The sequence below is a fragment of the Eschrichtius robustus genome, chromosome 18, assembly GCF_028021215.1.
Source record: "Eschrichtius robustus isolate mEscRob2 chromosome 18, mEscRob2.pri, whole genome shotgun sequence".
NCBI classification, from domain to species: domain Eukaryota; kingdom Metazoa; phylum Chordata; class Mammalia; order Artiodactyla; family Eschrichtiidae; genus Eschrichtius; species Eschrichtius robustus.
In genome coordinates this window covers 25,929,485-25,950,897 of record NC_090841.1, presented here as the reverse complement: position 1 = coordinate 25,950,897, position 21,413 = coordinate 25,929,485, and the positions used below count along the sequence as shown (strand labels likewise).

The 21,413-nt window shown below is 38.9% G+C and overlaps 2 protein-coding genes across 9 annotated transcripts in view; one reads left to right on the top strand and one right to left on the bottom strand.

Annotated features, from left to right (window-relative positions):
- MTRF1 (mitochondrial translation release factor 1) overlaps positions 1–5,024 on the bottom strand; it is a 57,795-nt gene extending 52,771 nt beyond the window's left edge. The window contains exon 1 of one of the 2 annotated variants that reach the window (XM_068526542.1): positions 4,971–5,024. The gene's annotated coding sequence lies outside the window, so the exon portion shown is untranslated. Of the gene's footprint in view, positions 1–4,200; positions 4,284–4,970 lie in introns of those variants that run through there. The other variant, XM_068526539.1, reaches the window with a different exon arrangement.
- NAA16 (N-alpha-acetyltransferase 16, NatA auxiliary subunit) overlaps positions 4,355–21,413 on the top strand; it is a 66,617-nt gene continuing 49,558 nt past the window's right edge. For 5 of the 7 annotated variants that reach the window (XR_011070979.1, XM_068526537.1, XM_068526535.1 and 2 more), the window contains exons 1-6: positions 4,355–4,653; positions 8,411–8,495; positions 10,080–10,184; positions 11,619–11,776; positions 14,567–14,701; positions 20,694–20,847. Coding sequence is in view for 6 of the 7 variants with exons in the window: in XM_068526537.1 (XP_068382638.1) it covers positions 4,600–4,653; positions 8,411–8,495; positions 10,080–10,184; positions 11,619–11,776; positions 14,567–14,701; positions 20,694–20,847 (691 nt within the window). In the remaining variant the exon portion in view is untranslated. Of the gene's footprint in view, positions 4,654–5,011; positions 5,186–8,410; positions 8,496–10,079; positions 10,185–11,618; positions 11,777–14,566; positions 14,702–20,693; positions 20,848–21,413 lie in introns of those variants that run through there. The other 2 variants (XM_068526536.1, XM_068526538.1) reach the window with 2 other exon arrangements.

Here is a 21,413-nt window from a genome sequence, read left to right as displayed (position 1 = left end):
GAGATGATCCTGCATTATCTTCGTGGGCCCAGTGTGATCACAAGGGTCCTTATAAGGGAGAGGCAATAGAGTTAGAGTCAGAGAGAAGATGTGAAGAGGAAGCAGAGGTCAGAGAGTAGAGGAGATGCTTTGCTGTTGGCTTTGAAGATGGAAGAAAGGGCCATGAGCCCAGAAATGCAGGTGGCCTGGAGAAGCTGGTAAAGGCAAGGAAATAAATTCTCTCCTAGAGCCTCCAAAAGGAACATGGTCCTGCAGACACATTACTGACTTCTGATGTCCAAAACTGTGAGATAATAAATTTGTGTTGCTTTAAGACATAATCTGTGGCAATTTGTTACAGCAGTGATAGAAAATTAATGCAGATTCCCATTAATACAGATTTTCCCCTTGGAAATTAATGCAAAAAATAAACTGAATGAGGCTGGCTAAGGATCTATGGAAACTCATTAGTATGCTATGAGAAGCAGTTTAGCATAGTGGCTACAGGCATGAACTTTGGTGAGATGGCCCTTACTTAGTTTCATAATTGGGTATAAATTTACTTTTTTTAAGCTTCTGTTCTCATTTGTAAAAGGGGGATAATAGTATTTTTCTCATGGTGTTTTCATGAGGATTAAATAAGAAATAGCAAATTATGCATAGTGTCTGGTACAGGGTATGTGCTCAACAACAGTTATTATTAAATGATTACAGTAATTGAGAAGAGAAGGGAGAATAAGGAGAGAGAAGTAAAGCCTCCAAAGAAGGTAGAAATGTACTCCCTCCTAAGCACCGTTGGAGGAATTAATTCCGCATAGGCCAGAAGGCACTGTTTTTTTGTTTTTTGTTTTAATATTTATTTATTTATTTATTTTTGGTTGCATTGGGTCTTAGTTGCAGTACGCGGGATCTTTCGTCGCGGTGAGCGGGCTTCTCTCTAGTTGTGGTACATGGGCTTCTCTCTAGTTGTGGCACGCAGGCTCCAGAGCACGCAGGCTCAGTAGTTGCAGCGTACAGGCTCTCTAGTTGTGGCACGTGGGCTCAGTAGTTGCAGCCCGCAGGCTTACTTGCCCCACTGCCTGTGGGATCTTAGTTCTCCGACCAGGGATTGAACCCGTGTCCCCTGCATTGGAAGGTGGATTCTTAACCACTGGACCACCAGGGAAGTCCAGAAGGCACTGTTTTTGCTGAGAGAGGAAGAAAGAAGAAAAGTGATGGGTGCTGAGGGGCACTCCACAAATGGGGGTTGAATGAGTGAATAGATAAGGAGAAAATAGTGTGACCCAGAAACTGGCAAGTTTGATGCAATTGAAGAAGAGGTATATTGAGAATAGTAGAGTGAATGAGCTAGCTTAGATTCCCTGCATCCTGAAGAGTGAAAGGCTCTTATTAAGGAATCAGCAAATGTTTGTGGAAGGAAAGATAGGAGATTGTCATTAGAACATGAATTGTCCCTCAAAGAATCTGATTGAAGTCACTAGCATCAGAAATGATAGATGTACACAGAACAGCCCTATGAGAGCAACAGCCCTTGGGCTCATGCTGGAGGCGGGATGCTGGAGCCTCAGTGCAATGGCAAAAAGGCTTCTCTCAGTGTCACCCTGACAGGCTACTAATCCCAGAAGCTGGCATCTCATCTTCAATAACAGGTAGTTATGCCTGTTGAAACAAGTTTCCTTGGAGTTAAAAGGATATTGGCAAATCTCTTCTCATTTAAAAATAATTTAAGGGACTTCCCTGGTGGTCCAGTGCTGAAGACTCTGCACTTCCACTGCAGGGGGCACAGGTTCGATCCCTGGTCAGGGAACTGAGATGCCACATGCTGTGCTGCATGGTAAAATGAAATGAAATGAAATAAAATAAAATAAAATATAAGGTAGTAGATTGCTAGAATTTATGATTTAAGAGGAGGGGCAGGTCTTGCTGATTCTAAATTTGGCCATGGGAGTGGGTAGCTAAAATAGGGAAAAAGGTGAAGGTCTGGGGCTTCCCTGGTGGCGCAGTGGTTGAGAATCTGCCTGCCAATGCAGGGGACACGGGTTCGAGCCCTGGTCTGGGAAGATCCCACATGCCGCGGAGCAGCTAAGCCCGTGTGCCACAACTACTGAGCCTGCGCGTCTGGAGCCTGTGCTCCGCAACAAGAGAGGCCGCGATAGTGAGAGGCCCGCGCACCGCGATGAAGAGTGGCCCCCACTTGCCGCAACTAGAGAAAGCCCTCGCACAGAAACGAAGACCCAACACAGCCAAAAATAAATAAATAGATAAAAAAGTGAAATTCTTAAAAAAAAGAAAAAAAAGGTGAAGGTCTTTGTAGATGAAACCAAGGAACTGTAAGGCCAGGGATTTTTTAAAAAATGGATTGTATTTTTTAGAGCAGTTTTAGGTTCACAGAAAAATTAAGCTGAAGGTACAGAGATTTCCCCTATGGAAACCCCCTGTCCCCACATATGCATAGCCTCTTCCATTGTCAATATCTCCCACCAGAGCAATACATTTGCTACAACTGATGAACCTACATTGACACCTCATTATCACCCACAGTCCATAGTTTACATTAGGGTTCACTCTTGGTGTTGTACACCCTATAGGTTTTGACAAGTGTATAGTGATGTGTAGCAACCACTAGAGTATCATACAGAATACTTTCACTGCTCTAAAAACCCTCTGTGCTTCACCTAGTCATCCCTCCCTCCCCCTAACCCTTGGCAATCACTGATCTTTTTACTGTCTCCATAGTTTTGTCTTTTCTAGAAAGTCATATGGCTGGAATCACACGGTATGCAGCCTTTTCAGATTGGCTTCTTTCACTTAGTAATATACATTTAAGATTCTCTGATGTCTTTTCATGGCTTGATAGCTCATTTCTTTTTAGTACTGAATAATATTCCATTGTCTAAATGTACCACAGTTTATTTATCCAAGGCTAGGGTTTTAAATCATACATACAGTTACTGGAATCATAGTAGATGGATGCTAGGAGTGAAGTTGAAATGACAGCTATTGTCACTTGGCAAATGAACAAATGAAGGATAGTGACCAAGAGGAAAAGGAGAAGAGAACAACAAAGCTGCTGAGTATAGACTCAAGTATCCTGTCCTTAAATGCAGGTGAAGTATTATGATTTGGTGGGGGGGCAGTGGGATGGGGAAAAAAGTGCTGATTTTTCCCTCACGAACTCCTACGGTATATAAGCAGAGGAAGATGCAAAATGAGAGACAATGTCCCTGATGAAGGGCTGGATATCAATGACGGTAAGGAGGAAGAGTAATGCTCAGTGAAAGAGTTGAGGATAAAGCCGAATAGAAAGGTGTGGCATAGAAAGGAGCAGTAGGAGGATGAGTCTGGAGAGAAAGCAGAGAGACAAACAAGAATACAACAGAAGTGAGAGGACTGGAGGACGTGAATCTGTTGATAGTTTTTTTTTTTAAATTTTTATTTATTTATTTATTTATGGCTGTGTTGGGTTTTCGTTTCTGTGCGAGGGCTTTCTCTAGTTGCGGCAAGCGGGGGCCACTCTTCATCGCGGTGCGCGGGCCTCTCACCATCGCGGCCTCTCTTGCTGCGGAGCACGGGCTCCAAACGCGCAGGCTCAGTAATTGTGGCTCCCGGGCCTAGTTGCTCCATGGCATGTGGGATCTTCCCAGACCAGGGCTCGAACCCGTGTCCCCTGCATTAGCAGGCAGATTCTCAACCACTGCGCCACCAGGGAAGGCCCACTATGCTGCCATTTATGTATGGTAGAAAGCGCCCCAGAGTTGGAAGATCCTGGGTTTGAATCTTTTTTCTTTCATTATTATAGGGCTTGTATAAAGGAGAACCACCTGAGGAGAAAGCGTAGGTAGACCTGGGGAATCAGGCGCCGCATAAAACCACCGTAATTCTCACTGACAATGTGAGGTGTTCTAAACTGCTGAGAATATTTTTCTCTGATATTTCAAACGTGCTTTCACATTAGCCCTTTTCAAGTCCTGCCCAGTGACCTCACATACGTTGTGAATACTTCTTTGCTCTGCCCTAGAGAGAAAAGGCTTCTCTTAAAGTCTAAGTCGAGGGAGAAAAGAAGGAAAAAAAGTTCGTCCTACATAAAGAAATTTACTTTGAGTCCAGCGCTGTTTAAATTCCTGACTGGAGAGAAATCAAAAAAGTCAGACTCCGATATAACTAACATTATCTTGGGCCAGAAGCCTAACAACCAAAGCACAATACAAGGCAGCGACTTACGAACGGCTACGGTGTAAGAGCCCTACCCGGGGCCTGGGTGCAGGTGACCGAAGCGACCGCCTAACACAGGCTCCCAGTTCCTCGCCGCGGGGCGCCCTGCGCATGCGCACGCCGCCTCGCTCGAGGCGGGGGGGGCGTGGGCCCTAGTTGCCATCTTGCCCCGTGCAGGAGCCGCCGCCGCTTGCCCCAAAGCAAGGCTGGGGCTGAAGGGCATCCTACCCAGACCGGCTTCCTCTTCCATTGCCAGCCCTGCCCGACAGCTCTGCCCAGGCTGCTCAGCCCCAAGTCTAGGCCAATGAAGTGACCCGTCACCCGCAGCTCGACTCTTAGCCGCGGCTTGTCCCGGTGCCCATCCCGCGAAACGGAGCGCGCGGGCACCCAGCCTTCTCGCCAACCGCGATGCCGAACGTGCAGCTGCCGCCAAAGGAGAACAACCTCTTCAAACGCATCTTGGTGAGTGGCCGGTGGCTGCGCCGCCCACCCCCGGCAGCCCCGGGCCTGGCGCGGCGAGCGGTCCGGCGGCGATGGCGCCTGCGCGGCCGGGCCCGGCCCCCCTGAGTTCTTTGTTTGTCCGCGAACCCGCATGGCCCTACCCCCGCCTCGCAGGGCCTGCCACCCGGCTCTCCTCCCTCCCTCCGCGGCCGCTCCTTCCAGAATCTTCCCGCCGCAGTCACCCTGGGCCTGGGCGCGCCGGCCGGGAGTGGCCCATGCCCTCTTTGGCGCCTGGCGGCCGGCCTCGCGACCTCCTCCCCCCGGTCCACCCCAGTTACTTTTGCCGGCATCCCCGCGTCCAGGTGTTCGTTCACTGCTTTATGTGGAATCTATTGCACAGCGCACCTCGACACCTATGAAAGCGGGAGCGATCCTGTAATGGGGTGGGATCCGACTTATACCGGTTACGGGAAACTAAAACCTCGGAGACTCATCCTCCCTTTGGTAGAGAGTTTGCCTATTTTTGGTGTGTCGTACTAATCCTCTTTGGGAAGTAAGTGACTCGAACTGCATTTCTAAGTTCTAAAGCCGAACACAGCTCTGATTGTTTTCAACTCGTACAGGCCCTGTAAGTGGTTAAAGCCGCGCGGACTGGCTGGTATTGCACTTGAGGGGTGCATTTACTTTGATTCCGAGCAGAAACCTGAATAATGGCCCCGTAATGATGACGGCGGCCGGGTGGAGAGGGGAGTTTTCTGTGGGTTATGTGTCACCGTCCTGGTACCTTCACGGTTTTCCAGGGAGGAGGGGCAACATGCCTTTGCTTTTCTCAATAGACACTGGAGACTGACTGTCTTTCGTCTGAAAACCAGCGTTTAGATTTTAAGGGTGAATTTATTAATCAGAGCTTGTGTTGGTTATATGACCATTAGCTGTTGCTTACCTTTATTATATATAAAATAAAGTATAAGCAACTGCAGATAAAAAAAAAAAAAGCACAGCTGTTCTGTGTCAAGCCAAATAGAAACGTCACACTTAGTTTTCAGAATGTTACAAAAGCTACATAGTAAATGGGATGAAAATTTTGTCTTAATTTTATATGGTGCTTAGTGTTGCGCAAACGATGAGAAACGAGTGTAAAAACATAAATCTAATTAAAGAATTGTGGCAGATTGCTTCATTCGACTTTGCATGTATTTTTTTCTTTATTTTACTTTCATTTTTCTCATACCCTTGTATTTTTCGCAGTGTGGAATTGGAGAAGTGAACTTTTTTGCCCCTTTTGGGTGGGGTGTTTTGTTGTTTTTTTTTTGGTCTAAGGAAACTGAAACATGTTAATGAAAAATTATAAATTGTTGGATTTCAGGACATTTGGTATTATACCTAAAAGATGACAGACACTTATTTTCTCTCTATATGGATATTTTCTAGTTCAAATCATGTTATCAGTAGCATAATGAAAAACAATTATATGATTTATTATTACTCTAGTTATAAAAAAATGTAAAGACCACTGCAGAGTTAATTTTATCCCCAAATAAATTGGGAAATGCTAAACATTTTTTATCTGGGTATGTAGTGTTTATTATAATGTTATATGAATTTAGGAGGATACTGCAAAAGTGAATGATTTGATCGTCTCAAATTGCAGTAAGTGTGGGTAGAGTTTTACTATGACAAATTCCATAGCAAACAGAAGTCTATAATAAAATTATTCTTTTAAGTTTGGTTGGTGGACCAAAATGCTTTGCCACCAACAGTAATTTTTAAAAAATTATCATTTTACTGAAACACACCCATACAAATTCACCAGGGTGCTTATCACATGTTCTGCGTGGCTTGTCCCTGCCTATCTTATTCCCCGGACTGGCTGTTAGCATAATGTTTTGTTGAATTTTGGAGCTATTGCAGGCCCTCTTTTACAAATGAGACAGTCAAACCCAGGAACGGTAAATGACTAAGTGTCTAAGGTTCTCCGTCTGGTTAGTAGCAAAGTTGAAACTAGAGTCTATCTTTTCTACTAAGTAGATATTCCTTACTGAACTTAAGACTTTTCTTTAACCTGAGTATCGGATACTGGAGATGACTACCTGGGCTTGAATTGTGGCTCTGACGCTTACTAGCTGTGTAAACTCAGTAACTGTGCCTCAGTCTCTCCATCTAAAATGTAGATAACGTGTATCTTATAGGCTTTCCTGGTATTTAAGTAAGGAGTAAATGAGAACAGTGCCTGACACATAGTAAATGCTTCCAATAAGTGTTAACTATTACTATTACTGTTATTGGTAGTATGATATTATTACTTCCAGATCACTTGGTAAGGCAGAAAAAAAAAAAATTTCTCTTCTTTTCCTCTTCCCCAGTAGCTCCTTCAGCTTTTTTTTTTTTTTTTTAATATTTTTGGAATATGTAATATATTCGCATGGTTCAAAATTCAGGTTTTCCTATCCTGTTTCCCAACCACTAAGTTCTCTTCCCCATAGGCAATCAAGAAGCCTTAATTTAAAGATTTTTTTCTATGAATACTTTTCTAATTCTTCTCTCCATATCCCACCCCTGTTGGCAAGAATTAATCTCTTCCTCCTCCTTTGCTGGTACTGTTTTGCTTGGAACTTGACTGTATATATTGACTATGTATTGAGCAGTTCTTATTTGTCTAGAACCTGAGGATGCAGCAGTGTTTAAAATAGGCAAGATCCCTGTTCTCAGGAGCTTACAGTATGGTGGGGAAGATAGACACTAAATAAGTACAAAAATGAGTAAGAATGTCAGGAAATGATAATGCTGTGTAGAAAATAGAGTAATATGATAGAGTGTTTTGGGGGGTGCTGTAAGAGGCTGGCAGTATTAGATAGACTTGTCAGGTAGATGATATGTAAAACTTGATCGTAAGGAATCAGCCATGGGAAGATGTGGGGAGGAACAACATTTCAGGGGGTGGAAGGAACACAAGTGCAGAGGTCCTGAGGTGGGGATGAGCTTGGCACGTTGAGTACTAAAAAGAAAACCCGTAACCACGTAAGTGAGAGATTGAGTTAAAGATGCTGTGTTCTGATGGTTAATAGCTGTGGAGGGCAGGCGTGATTACTTAGCCTGGCTGGTGGCATTGAGGAATAAAGAGGGTTTATTCCTAAATAAATCTAGTCTAATACAAGTGTAAGAGATTTGCTTACACTTGGATTAGACTACAAGTGATGGAAAGACCATAGTCTTGGAGTCAGAGGAGAGTTTGCAACTAAGCTGAGCCACTTACAAATTAATTTAATGGACTTTTAAGTTTCAGTTTCTCCGTCTGTAAGGTGGAGGTCATGACACCTACCTTAAGGAGTTGTTATGAGTTATAGCAAGTTTTGTACAGACACATGTTAGTTGCTCAGTAAATAGCAGTATTTTTGTGTGTGTATGCCTTGGTTCCATTCTTGAAGTAGCAAAGACTTTTAATGCAGTTTCTAGTATTTTTCTGTGTTATCACATATGTTTTTGCTTTTGGATTTTGAATAAAAGAAAGCTGTAGCAGTGTGTTGGTTGACAGTTAAGGTGTTTTTTTCTGTATCTTCTATAAAAGTGAAAATACTCAGATACCAGAATAGTTTGGCAAGGAGTAGGTAACAGAGGTAAACTTCATGTTATAACTGATACGAATTGATACAAAACCTTTCCATCACATATGTTTTAGACCTAATTTTGGATCTTGAATTTAGAATTTATATAATGGAATGAAAAATTGTTACATGTGTATTCATTTTATATAATAACTTTTGTTCATATTTCTTTACAGAAATGTTATGAACAGAAGCAATACAAAAATGGCCTCAAGTTTTGCAAGATGATTCTTTCAAATCCAAAATTTGCTGAACATGGAGGTATTATCTCACCTATGAGAGATTACTTTGGGGAAATCTAATTCTAAAATCAGATGGATAGGATTCCCAACAGTGAAAGAAGAATACTTCCTAGATTCCATGGCCTTGTAGTTCTCTATTAGAGTGCATAAATGTTTAACGTTTTCAGATATGCCTCATATCATTCTTATTCTAGATTACTTCTATTATGCTTAGGTATATTTACAGTCTTTACTTTTAGATGAGAAATGATTGGTTGATATATTGGTGATTGGCATATATACCTGTATTTTTATAGACCTGATTTCATTTGTTACTTTGAATAGAATTTGAGTTTATCCTTTGATTTCTAATGTGTAAAATTAGAACAATATTTGCAACACCAGAGTAGTATTAAGGTACAATCAAAGGCATTTTATTTTTTGGTAGATGTATTTTTTATCTATCTGCTAACCTTCATATGTAAATAAGATACTACTGATTTACCATTGTATTATCTTGGGTTGTTTTTCTAGCACTGATGTTAGTAAGTCTGTATTTGCTTGTCTCATCCTTTTTCACTGGTGACCAGTGTTTGGTAAAAGGATGGATCAGGTTAGACATGTAAATTATGGTCCTGTAGCAGAGCAAAGCTGATTGGGTTTCTGAATATTAGACTTGAGTAATTATTGAGACCATCTTTTTGGGAAAAAAGGCTGACCCTACTCAGCTTTCTAATAACACTTAAAACATTCTTTGAAGGAAATAGACAGAAGTAATTTCATAGAATTTTAGAAATTAAAGCTTGTTTTCAAGCTGTTTAGCAGTGGAACCCTTATCCAAATGGGAGCTCATGGGGAAATTCATTATGTAAAAACAGATAAAATAAGATGTTTGGTCATAGGGGCCTGGACTGCTGGATCACCCGTTCTGAAAACCGTAGTCCATAGAGATCAGTTTGAAAACCATCGTTCTTGTCTAAGTCCCTTCTTGTGGATTATTCAGAGAATTATTTCATTCTAAACAATCTTTGATTAACTACCTTCAACATATTCTTGGGTTGCCACTCCCATAGTCCAGTGTCGTGCTTTTCAAATGCAAACTGATGTTAATTAGCCTAAGTGGGATTCGTTGGAATAAACTTGCAGCCAAAAATGAAGTCTGTTCCAATAATGAGTAAGATGATTTTTAAATTGTGTACATCTCTTTAAGGTAGATTGAATGATTTTGTGGGGTATAAATCAGATGATTTGATTCTTAGTAGGATTGATCTCAGGTGAAAGCTGAGGTCTGTTGCAGTAGATTTAACTCAACAGGACTCAGGACCCTGCTGTGTTACCTTTTTTCAGCAGAATAATCTTAACCTCCTTTATAGAGTCTTCAGAAAGGCAGAAAGCATTTTACCAACTCAGTCCCAGCCTGAGGAATTTCAGAAAAGGACTTGGGCTAAGCTCTAAGCACATACATAAATATACTTTTACTTTTTTTATTTGGAGAGAAATTCTTCTAACTATAGGATTAAAAGGATGAATAATGTAAGTATTGGTAGAGCTCAGATATTAAAATAGTGCTAAGAGAATAATTTGAATTTTTCATGTGTAAATAGAGGTTAAAAATATTTTTCAGAGACTTTGGCTATGAAAGGATTAACATTGAACTGTTTAGGAAAAAAAGAAGAGGCGTATGAATTTGTTCGTAAAGGACTTCGTAATGATGTCAAGAGTCATGTCTGTATCCTTTTGCAGTAGTTGAATAGTTTAATTTCATTTATGTATTTTCCATTTATGAGTTTTTTCTAACTCAAATTAAAAAAAAACTTCACTATGAAAAAGTTTAAAACTATATGGAAGAGTGAATGTAATGAACTTTATGTACCCATTATCAAGTTTCAATAATTATCAACATTTTTAATATTAGTTTCATCTGCTCCCTACTTCTTATTTTTTTGTTTATTGGAGTATTTTAAAGAGAATTACTATGCACTGTATATTTACTGCAGTTGTGCTTAGTGTGAGAGAATAGTAACTAATAATTATATGTGATTTAAAACCCATTTTTTTCCTATACATCCATAAACTGAGTGATACTTTCCTCGTTCCAAATAATGACTTACCTGTATAGTACTTACCTGTATAGTAAAACTTGTGTTCCTTAAACTTCCCTTTAGAAATTTTAGGAGAAAAATTCAGAAGCAACTTGATGTAAAATAGATTTTATTTAGTATGAAATATTATATTGATTCTTCAGCTTGGTTTCTGTTGCACAGGGACTTAGCTGTTACTTCACTGCGTACTTATAATCGTATTTTTCATTGACTAGTATCCCAGTTTGTTAAAAAAACAAAAATATTCTTTAGGGATGGATCTTTAAAATTGTTTTAATCTCTGTTTTACGTATTTATATACTTACAACCTTTTCACATATTACCCTTGTATCTTAATTTTTAACATTTAAATCATCTAGCTATTGGCCAGTATTGAACATCAGTAGTCTTAGTGGTGTTTTTACATATTTAGCTTAGGGTTCTCTCAAAATACTAAATACTTATTTCTTTATCCCAGTGCTTACCCCAGAGCGAAGAGAGAGGGCATGTAAGTATGATAGTCTTTTGGCTCCAAGATATCCTAAGACTTGACTTTACATTAAATAAAAACTTAATTTTTGTGGTCTTTAGTATCACTAGTGAATTAACTGATGGTTACATGTTGTTTTATAATTGATTGAATATATACTTGTTTTAAAAGATAATTGCAATTTTTGTATATATTCTGTTTCCATACATAGTGCTTGAGAATAAGTGAGTGTTGAGGTGCTGGCATAGGAAAGTGAGGGGATGGAGGTAGGCAACGTGAAGAATTTTTACCAATAATTTTCTAAGGTTACTTAAAAATATATTATGGAAAATTTCAGACATGTACAAAAATAGAATAGAATAATGCACCGCTATCTGCCTATCACCTAGCTTCAATAACTTAACAGTTGTCAATCAAGGCTGATCTGGTTTCATATTTTATCACCTGCTTACTATCCCCCTCCCTCTGATGCCAGATCATTCTGAAGTAAATCCCAAACAAAATACCATTTTGTTAAGGTAAGCTTTCTATTAGACACATGTAGCATAGTGTATTCTAGTATCTGTGAATGTCTGTTTCCTTAACTTAATAGGTTGGCATGTATATGGACTCTTGCAGCGTTCTGATAAGAAGTATGATGAAGCTATTAAATGTTACCGAAATGCCCTCAAATTAGATAAAGATAATCTGCAAATTTTGAGGGATCTCTCTCTGTTACAGATCCAAATGAGAGACCTTGAAGGTTATCGAGTAAGTACTTTAGTCTTAAATGTACATGTTTTTACAATAGATATAGTTTAAAAGCATGTGAATTCAGAATGAGGTGAACTTAAGACAAGATCGTGTAGACTTGATTGTTCATTACAGTCTGTAGTAGAAGGGAAAAGTCACTTTGGATCTTCCTTCCAATAATAGTAGTGGAACTGCATACTTCTTAAAAAAATTAATTAACTAATTAATTTATTCTTTGCTGCATTGGGTCTTCATTGCTGTGTGCGGGCTTTCTCTAGTTGCGGCGAGCAGGGGCTTCTCTTCATTGGCGGTGTGCAGGCTTCTCATTGCGGTGGCTTCTCTTGTTGTGGAGCATGGGTTCTAAGCGCGTGGGCTTCAGTAGTCGTGGTGCGTGGGCTCAGTAGTTGTGGCTCGCGGGCTCTAGAGCGCAGGCTCAGTAGTCGTAGCGCACTGGCTTGGTTGCTCTGCGGCATGTGGGATCTTCCTGGACCAAGGATTGAACCCGTGTCTGCTGAATTGGCAGGCGGATTCTTAACCACTGTGCCACCAGGGAAGTCCCTGGAAGTGCATACTTGATCATCAAAAAAGGATAACTAGTTTATTCATTTTATGGTTTTTTACTTATTTTATTTAATTAAAAAAAATTCTTGGGTGCGTTGGGTCTTCGTTGCTCTGTGCGGGCTTTCTCTAGTTGCGGTGTGCGGGCTTCTCATTGTGGTGGCTTCTCTTGTTGTGGAGCATGGGCTCTAGGCACGCGGGCTCAGTAGTTGCGGCATGCGGGCCCTAGAGCACGCGAGCTTCAGTAGTTGTGGCGCACAGGCTCAGTAGTTGTGGGTGGCTCGTGGGCTTAGTTGATCCGTGGCATGTGGGACCTTCCTGGACCAGGGCTTGAACCCGTGTCCCCTGCATTGGCAGGTGGGTTCATAACCACTGCACCACCAGGGAAGTCCCTCATTTAATGCTTTTTGAAAAGCTAGAATATCGCCTATGTGCTAATGCTGTACTATATTCTTTGTGGGCTTGATATTTACAAATTTGGTAAACAGAGCTTTTATAATTAAAATCTAAATGTGGAGATTAATTAGCTTTCTTCATTATGGGTTAGAAAATACAAAATATTGTGAGGATTGCCATAAATGTAGTCCCAGGCCTCTTCACACTGTTATCTTCAACTCTGGGCAGCTCCATGTGCTTACTCCACTTAGTTTCCTAAATTCAGTATGTCCAAAATGGAATTATCTTACTTTCTCATGTGAAGGAGGCTACCAACTCTTAATTGTTCCGTTTAGATAAGTCTTTTTTCATTTACTTTTTTACTGTTGTCCTTCTACTGCCATTTAAGTCTTTGCATAGATTTTTGCAGAAGTTTCAAGGGTTCTGCTGAGCTTAATAATGGTACCATTCGTCACGATTGTGTGATTTTTCTTCATTAGGACTTAGCAGCCTAAGTTTAGTGAGAGTTAAAATCAGTTATCTTTAGAAATTAAGTAAAGAAATTAGTAATGGCGAGAGACTGGTTGCTAGGAGGGGTAGTGAAATAAATGAAGATAAAAGAGCTGGTGGTTAGAAATGAAGGATTCAAGGAACTAGAGGTACTGGTGGTGTCCAAGAACAAGGGCAGGAAGGTCACTGAGTGACAGTGTTGGCAGCATAGGAGCTGTAGCCAGAGTGAGTATCTGAATTTATGATTTCCGGGTGGCAGTAAGGTCTAGGGTGTGGTGGAAGTGGGTCCCTGAAGTGGGGTAGAGATCATTGTAGATGAGGAAATCTTGGATCTAAGAAGATAGGTTATTGGATAGGTGATCCACAGTGTTGCATTTGCCCAGAATAATGGCAGAATTTGGTAGAGAGATGAAAACTGAGTCAGACTTTAATGAAGTGGGGGAGTGACAGAGAAGCAACAGTGAAAGTAAGGGTGATACACTGGTAGAGCTTAATGCCATATGCCTAAAAGGAGCAGACATTTACACATGAATGTAGAGGAGTGATATTGTCTAAGTTGTTTTGTTGAAGATATCTTTTTTTAAAAAAGATCTGATCATGGTTCTCCTTGTGGCATGTACCGTGGATGGACGGCACCCATTCCAACAACAGAGTCACAGAAGCTAAACATTACATTTTCAAAACTCATTGCAGCTAGTGTTCTTCATGAGACCGTGTTCGGCCAAGCAAAGTTGCACTTGCCTAAAAGTTGGAGGCAGATATGAGCTATGAGGAAGTGGGAGCTGTGTAAGGAGGTTACATTTTCTGCTGGTCTGAAGGTATCTTGATTCTTCTGGAGCAGCCATGGTGGAATTTCTGGTGTTTTCTCCCTAATGTCGTAGATATTGAACTGTCTTAGAGCAGCAGCAGTGGTGTTTCTGCTAGAAAAGTCCAGTCAGACGTTTGAGTGTTTTCCCTGGCTGTGTCCATCCTATCTCTGGGGCCTATTATAATAATGTACGATATGTTGTGGTTTCATATAACAATATTATAAACAGTAAACTCTAGTTTCATAAAAAGCTATCTTAGTCTCTCTTCTGAGATGTTTAGTTACCAGAAGAAATTCTCATTATATAAAGGTAATTTTATAAGGCAGTCTAAAAACATTGACCCCAAGGACATTACATTACAGGGTATTCTAGAACTTAAGTTTAGATCAGGAACATAAAAAGTATTTCTGTTTTATTTTGGAGTTCAGAGATGTTTGTTCATTGAATTCATTAAAAAGGAATTAAAGGTATTTTTTCTTAAAACTCTGTGATGAATTATATTTTAGAGAAACTTAAGAAAGTGAAAAAAATTTTAAAGAAATTTTTTTTTTTAAAGGAGACGAGATATCAGCTTCTTCAGTTGCGCCCAACACAACGTGCATCCTGGATTGGATATGCTATTGCATACCACTTACTGAAAGATTATGATATGGCACTAAAACTATTGGAAGAATTTAGACAAACTCAGCAAGTAAGAACTGCATTTTAACATTTTCTTCTGCCTTCATAAACTAAAATAGTTAACTTCTATATTGCCTCCACCCCCAAGCATGAATTAGTCTTTCAGACCTATGGAAGAACGTGAAAAATTTTTGAAATAATTGGAAGAAGTTAAAACAAAGAATTCTTTTTTTTTTTTTTTAATTTATTTATTTATTACTTATGGCTGTGTTGGGTCTTCGTTTCTGTGCGAGGGCTTTCTCTAGTTGCGGCAAGTGGGGGCCACTCTTCATCGCGGTGCGCGGGCCTCTCACTATCGCGGCCTCTCTTGTTGCGGAGCACAGGCTCCAGACGCGCAGGCTCAGTAATTGTGGTTCACGGGCCTAGTTGCTCCGCGGCATATGGGATCTTCCCAGACCAGGGCTTGAACCCGTGTCCCCTGCATTGGCAGGCAGATTCTCAACCACTGCGCCACCAGGGAAGCCCAAAACAAAGAATTCTTAATACAAAATAAAGAATATAAAGATTTTTGTATACTATAATTTCAGCAATATTCAAATGAATAAAGAAAAGAATACATGAAAATGAAAATAGTTTTGTGACTGTGGGAATTGTTTCTCTAATATATATTGCTTTATATTTTATATAAATATGTTAATAAATACATTTTAATATGTGTGTAAAATAGAAAAATACAAAAAATATACTGTGTATCACAAGAGAAATTAAAAAGATGTTAACATTTTGCCGTAATTGCTCCAGATTTAATTATTTTTTAAAGAAATGTTACAGAAACAGCTGAAGTCCTCCCACATCCCTCCCTAGAGGTAGCCACTATTCTGAAATTGGTATAGATCATTTCTAGTCATGTTTACATTATGTTTAAGTAAGTCCATGAAAGTTACAAACTATTATTTTGTATATTTAAAATTTTACGTGAATGACATGTAGTTTTTAAAATTCAACATTTCTTGAGGTATATCTATGTTGATACATGTTGACTAGTTTATCCATTTTAAACTGCTGTTTGGTGTTGTTATATAAATAAGCTAAAGTTAATCTACTCTACTTTGTCTGTATTAAAAATTAGTGCTGCAGTGAATATTCTTGTCTGCTGTTTCATTAGCCACATTTGTGAGTTCCTCTTCAGTTTATACCTAAAACTGGAATTGCAGAGTTGTGGCTCTGTGTGTTTAGTTTTACTAATTTGAAGCACCTGTACTAATTTACATGCCCGCTAGCAAGGTTTTATGGTTATTGTTTGCCTATATCCTTACTGACACTTGATGTCAGCTTTATTATTTTTTCCATTCTTCTGGATGTGAAGAAGTTTATCTCATTTTTTAAAAAATTTTTTATTTATTTATTTATTTTTTGGCTGTGCCGCATGGCTTGCGGGATCTTAGTTCCCTGACCAGAGGTTGAACCTGGGCCCTCAGCAGTGAAAGTTCCAAGTCCTAACCACTGGACCACCAGGGAATTCCCTCATTATTCTTTTAATTTGTGTTTCTTTGACTATTAGTGAGGGATATTGGAATAAGAGATATTATCTGTACTTTTCTTTTGATGTCTGTGTCTGGCCTCATGGCATGAGTTGGGAAGTGTTCCCTCTTTTGAAAGAGTTTGTGATGGATGGTGTTAGTTCTTATGTAAATATTGGTCCATTTCATCTAGGTAATCTAATTTGTTGGCATGCAACTTTTCATAATAGTCCTTTATAATCCTTTTTATTTTTGTAGGGTTTGTGGTAATGTCCCTGCTTTTATTCTCAATTTTAGTAGTCTTCTCTCTTTCTTTCTTGGTCATTCCAGCTAAAGGTTTGTCAATTTTGTAGATCTTGTCAAAGAGCCAACTTGTAGTTTTGTTAAATTTCTCTGTGGGTGTGTTGGTGTATGTATGCTTTAGCACTCAGCCAGGCAGTTTACAACTCTACCTTAGCTTTCGCCTCTTAAGGTGAAAGGTCAGAGTCTCAAGGTCAGCAAGAGGTGAGAGTTTAGGGCTTTCTCAGGTCTTTCTTGAACATATGCGTAACTCTGTACGTGTGTGTGACTTTTCAAAGCCCCTATGGACATCGCATTTCCCAGCTTTTACTTTAAGGTTTTTGTTTAGTCTGTTGTTTGCCCTGACTGTTAGCTGTCTTTCAGGCACTGTAAAGGTAAAACACATGCCTGTAATCACTTTTAATAAGCACTTTTGGCCCTTCCCTTCCCCCCAATGCTTTTTTGCTCTGGGCAAGCTCTGAGTTAGGCTTGTACTTGGAGGCTTGCAGTGAACCAACAGATAGGTCAGTTAATTACAGTTCTTTGGGAATGAGGCTTTGAAAGAGCTCCAGCTTTATTGTTCTCACTGGTGGCTGTCAAGCTGCTCTGGGAATACAAGCTTATTTTTCAAGGCTACTGTGTAGCTGGAGAGCACTGGATAGGATTAGGGCAAGTTAAAATGACACAAAACTCACTGGTCTTACCAAGATCTAGCTGTTTTCTTCAATAAATGCTCCCCAGGTGTGCTGTAAGCCTTTGGTTAATTTCCAGAGTTCTGAAAAAGGTGAGTCTGACAGTTTTTGCCAGTTCTTCCCTCGCTCTTTTGGAGAGGTGAAGTTTTGGAGTTCTTAATTTACTCTCCCGGTTTTCCTGACATCATCCTCTTTGGATTTTCCTGATGAAAACTTTTTCTTTTGACACATTACCCTAAAAGCAAGGTATTGTTTTTTGGAATGATAGCCAAACTAATTTTACCTGCTAGAGTGGTAGACTTTTTTTCTCTTTTCATTTATCCAGTAATTCTCGTTGCAGGGTACACATGATAACAGTCCCCTATTCTACCTTTCTGTCCCTGCCTTGCTATCCAGAGTCTAGTTCAGAGAAGACATGGAAGAACACAGCCCGCCATATGTCTAAATAATGCACGTTCAACTTTTTATATGTATTTTAGGCATTCTCTACGGTTTTTGCTACAATAGAGTAGTATATAGTTCTTTTATGTCACCTCACTGTCTCTTCCCCATTCTCCTGATAATAGTTGTATGAATATTTCTGGTTCTTTAAGTGTTACCTTTATAACATTAGGGAATATACTTATACTTTTGTGTCTTAAGCCAGCAAATGGCAGGAATTCCTTGTTTTTCATGGCTGAATATTATTCTGTTGTATATATATATCACATCTTTATCCATTCATTTGTTGATGGACATTTAGGTTGTTTCCATATCTTTCTTGACTATTGTGAATAATGCTGCAGTGAATATCTCCTCCCGCCCCCGCCCCCCCCCCCCCCCCCCCCCCCGCCTTAGCATCCAGTTCTCTGGGACTATCTGCTTTCTTTGAAGAAGAGCTCTTGACTCTTTGAGTGGGATGGATGCCTGGTTACAGGGTAATATTTTAAACAAGGATTTGGCTGCTGAGTTGATGGAAATGGGGTCAGGGTCAGCCTTTCAGTTAATCCTTTAATCTTGAGCCCCATTTCTCGTTCCCGCACCCTCTGTTTACTTGTCATTTCAGAATCCTGACCCTGTTTGGTGTTTTCCAGGGCAGATAGCCACCCTCCCTAAAGATTTCCTCTGTATAGCTACTGTAGGCTTTAGCTTCTTCTGTTTTACTTGATCCCTTATTCTTCATTTGCTTTCCATTTCCCAGAAGTTTGTTGATATCTCGTATGTTCTATTTTCATAGGTTAATATATTTTTAAATCCTCTATTATTTTTATTCTCATAAGGGAGTGTGGTAAGTTCATCATGTTTACTTAGATTCTTAGCTTTTTACTGCGAACTAGAGAATTCTGTATTGAGACTAGTTCCTTGTCTTTATCCAGGAATCAAGTCCTTGCCATAAGAGGGTGTACTGTACCATATTCACTGGGGTTTGATAAACACTCTTTCATTTTAAATACAGTGTTATTGCAATTTGATGGTTAAAATTAGGTGTGTGGAATTTTCTTATTTTTTGTAATAATAAGTATAATTAAGAGGTATAAGGCTTTTTTGAGGTATAATACATGCCATAAAATTTGCCCATTTTAGTTGTACATCTCAAAGATTTTTTTTTGTAAACTTATAGTCATGTAGTCATTACCACAGTCCAGTTTTAGAATGTTTCGTCACCCCCAAGAAGTTCTTTTGTGCCCATTTGTCAGTTTCCACTCATCCCCAGCCAACCACTGATCTGCTTTTTGTCTCTATAGATTTGCCCTTTTTGGAAACTTCGAATAAAGGCAATCAAATGCAGTGTTTTCTCTCTGAATCCTTTTATTCAGAATGCTTTTGAGACTCACCTGTATTAGAGCATGTATTAGTGGTTCATTCCTTTTTAATGCTGAATACTGTTTCATCATTATAGGGATACACTGTGGTCTATGGATAACACTTTGTTTATCCACTCATTAATTGATGGACATATATATTGTTTTTAGTTTTAGTTGTTATGAATAATGCTGCTATGAACATTTGTGCATAAGTTTTTGTGTGGACATATGTTTTTATTTCTTTTGGGTAGATACCTAGGAATGAAATTACTTGGTTATATGGTAAGTATATATTTAACTTTTTAATAAACCGCCCAGTTGTCGTCCAACGTGGCTGAACCATTTTACATTCCTACTAGCAATGTGTGAGAATTCCGGTTTCTACCCATCCCCACACCTGTTAACTGTCCAATTTTTTGATGATAGCCATCTTAGTGGATGTGTAGTAGTATCTGTTTTAGTTGTTTCTCTGCATTTTTCTAACAACTAATGCTATCGAGCATTTTATCATGTTCTTATTAGCCATTTATATTTCTTCCTTGATGTAATGTCTATTCAACTCTTGTGCCCATTTTTTAGTTGGGTTATTTGTCTTACAGCTGAGTTGTAAGAGTTTCTTGAATATTCTCAATACAAGTTCCTTATCAGATAGATCATTTGCAAATATTTTCTCCTAGTCTGTAACTTGTATTTTTATGTTATTAATGGTGTCTTTTGAAGAGGAAAAGTTTATAATTTTGTTGAAGTCCAATTTACCTGTTTTTTCTTCTATGCAAAGGGTCACAAAGATTTTCTCCTATTCTTCTAAGGTTTCTTTTATCGTTTTAGCGCTCACATTTAGGTCTGTGATCCATTTTGAGTTAATTTTTGTAAATGGTATGAAGTATGTGTCTAAGGTTTTTGCATATGGATATTAATTAAATTGTCCCACCATCATTTGTTGAAAAGGCTAACCTGTCCCTGTTGAATTGTCTTGGCACATCTGTTCAAAATCGGTTGACCAGATTATAAGGGCTAATTTCTGAACCTTGTATTCTGTTCCATTGATCTATATGTGTATCCTTATGCCAGTACCAACCACACCGTCTTGATTACTGTAACTTTAAAGGATGTTTGAAATTTGAAGTGCATGTCTTCCTACTTTGTTTTTCTTTTTAAGATTCTTTTGTCCATGCAGGGTTCCTTTTATTTCCATTTGAATTTTAGCATCAGCTTATCAGTTTCTGAAAGCTTGCTGAGAGTTTGATAGGGATTGCATTGAATTTTTAGATCAATTTGGGGAGAATAAATATAGAGTCAAAAAAAGATTGAGTATTCTTTGGTATATGCGTCTTGTTTCTTAAATTTATTCCTGAATGTTTTTTTCATTTTGATGCTATTTTGAAAATTATTTTAATTTCATTTTCAGGTTGTTCATTCCTAGTATATAGAAGTATAATTGATTTTCATATATTGATCTTGTATTCTGTCACCTTGCTAAACTCCTTTATGGGTTCTAGTAGTTTTTTTTGGAAGATTCTTTAGGATTTTAATCATTTTTATACTTTCCTTTGGTAATAGGATTTGCTAACCTCTTCACTTTGCTGTAGGCAGAAGTCCCCACTCCTTTATTTGTTTTAAAGAATATATTAATCTTCTTTGCTGTTAATCACTCTTCTATTTGTAACTGCTTGTGGGTTGCTTTTTAAAGTCTGTGTGAATGACTGTCCTGAGAAAGCAATTAAATTAAAGATCTGTAACTGCTTTATATTATTATATAAGTAAGATAATTTGGTTATTTTTTTCAGGTTCCTCCCAACAAAATAGACTATGAGTATAGTGAACTGATACTGTACCAGAATCAAGTGATGAGGGAGGCAGATCTATTTCAGGAATCTTTGGAACATATAGAAACATATGAGAAACAGATATGTGATAAACTTTTGGTGGAAGAAATTAAAGGTAAGTTGAACTGCTTTTTCTTTTTTATTGGCGTCAATTAAAGAAAAGAATAAAACCTATATACTTTATTATGTCCGAACACTTAAATGAGACTCACTATATATCAGGCAATGTTCTAAATACTTTATTATTAAGCCATTATTAATTAATGTAATGGCTTAATAATAAAATTAATGTACTCTTCATAACAACCCTATGATGTAGTTGTTACATCCATTTTAGAGATCAGGAACTGAGGAACAGAGAGGTAAGTGACTTGCCCAGAGTCACACAGCTAAGTAATCTGGGTAGTGCTGGGTTTGGGTGCAGGGATTTTGACTCCAGATTCCATTTTCTTAAGCAGTATGTTATACTGCCTTCATATTCAACCCCCTCCCCCAGTATTTATCTCCATATATAGTAAAATGAGAAGAGTAAATGACACTTGGGATCCTCATGAAAGCAAGATTCATTTATTTTCATTATGGGCTAATTAAGAAGACAGGATTCTGAGAAATAGTTTGTTAAGAATGTTTTTCAACAAAGTCAAACAAATTTTCTTTTTTATACATAGCTTTGCTCATCAA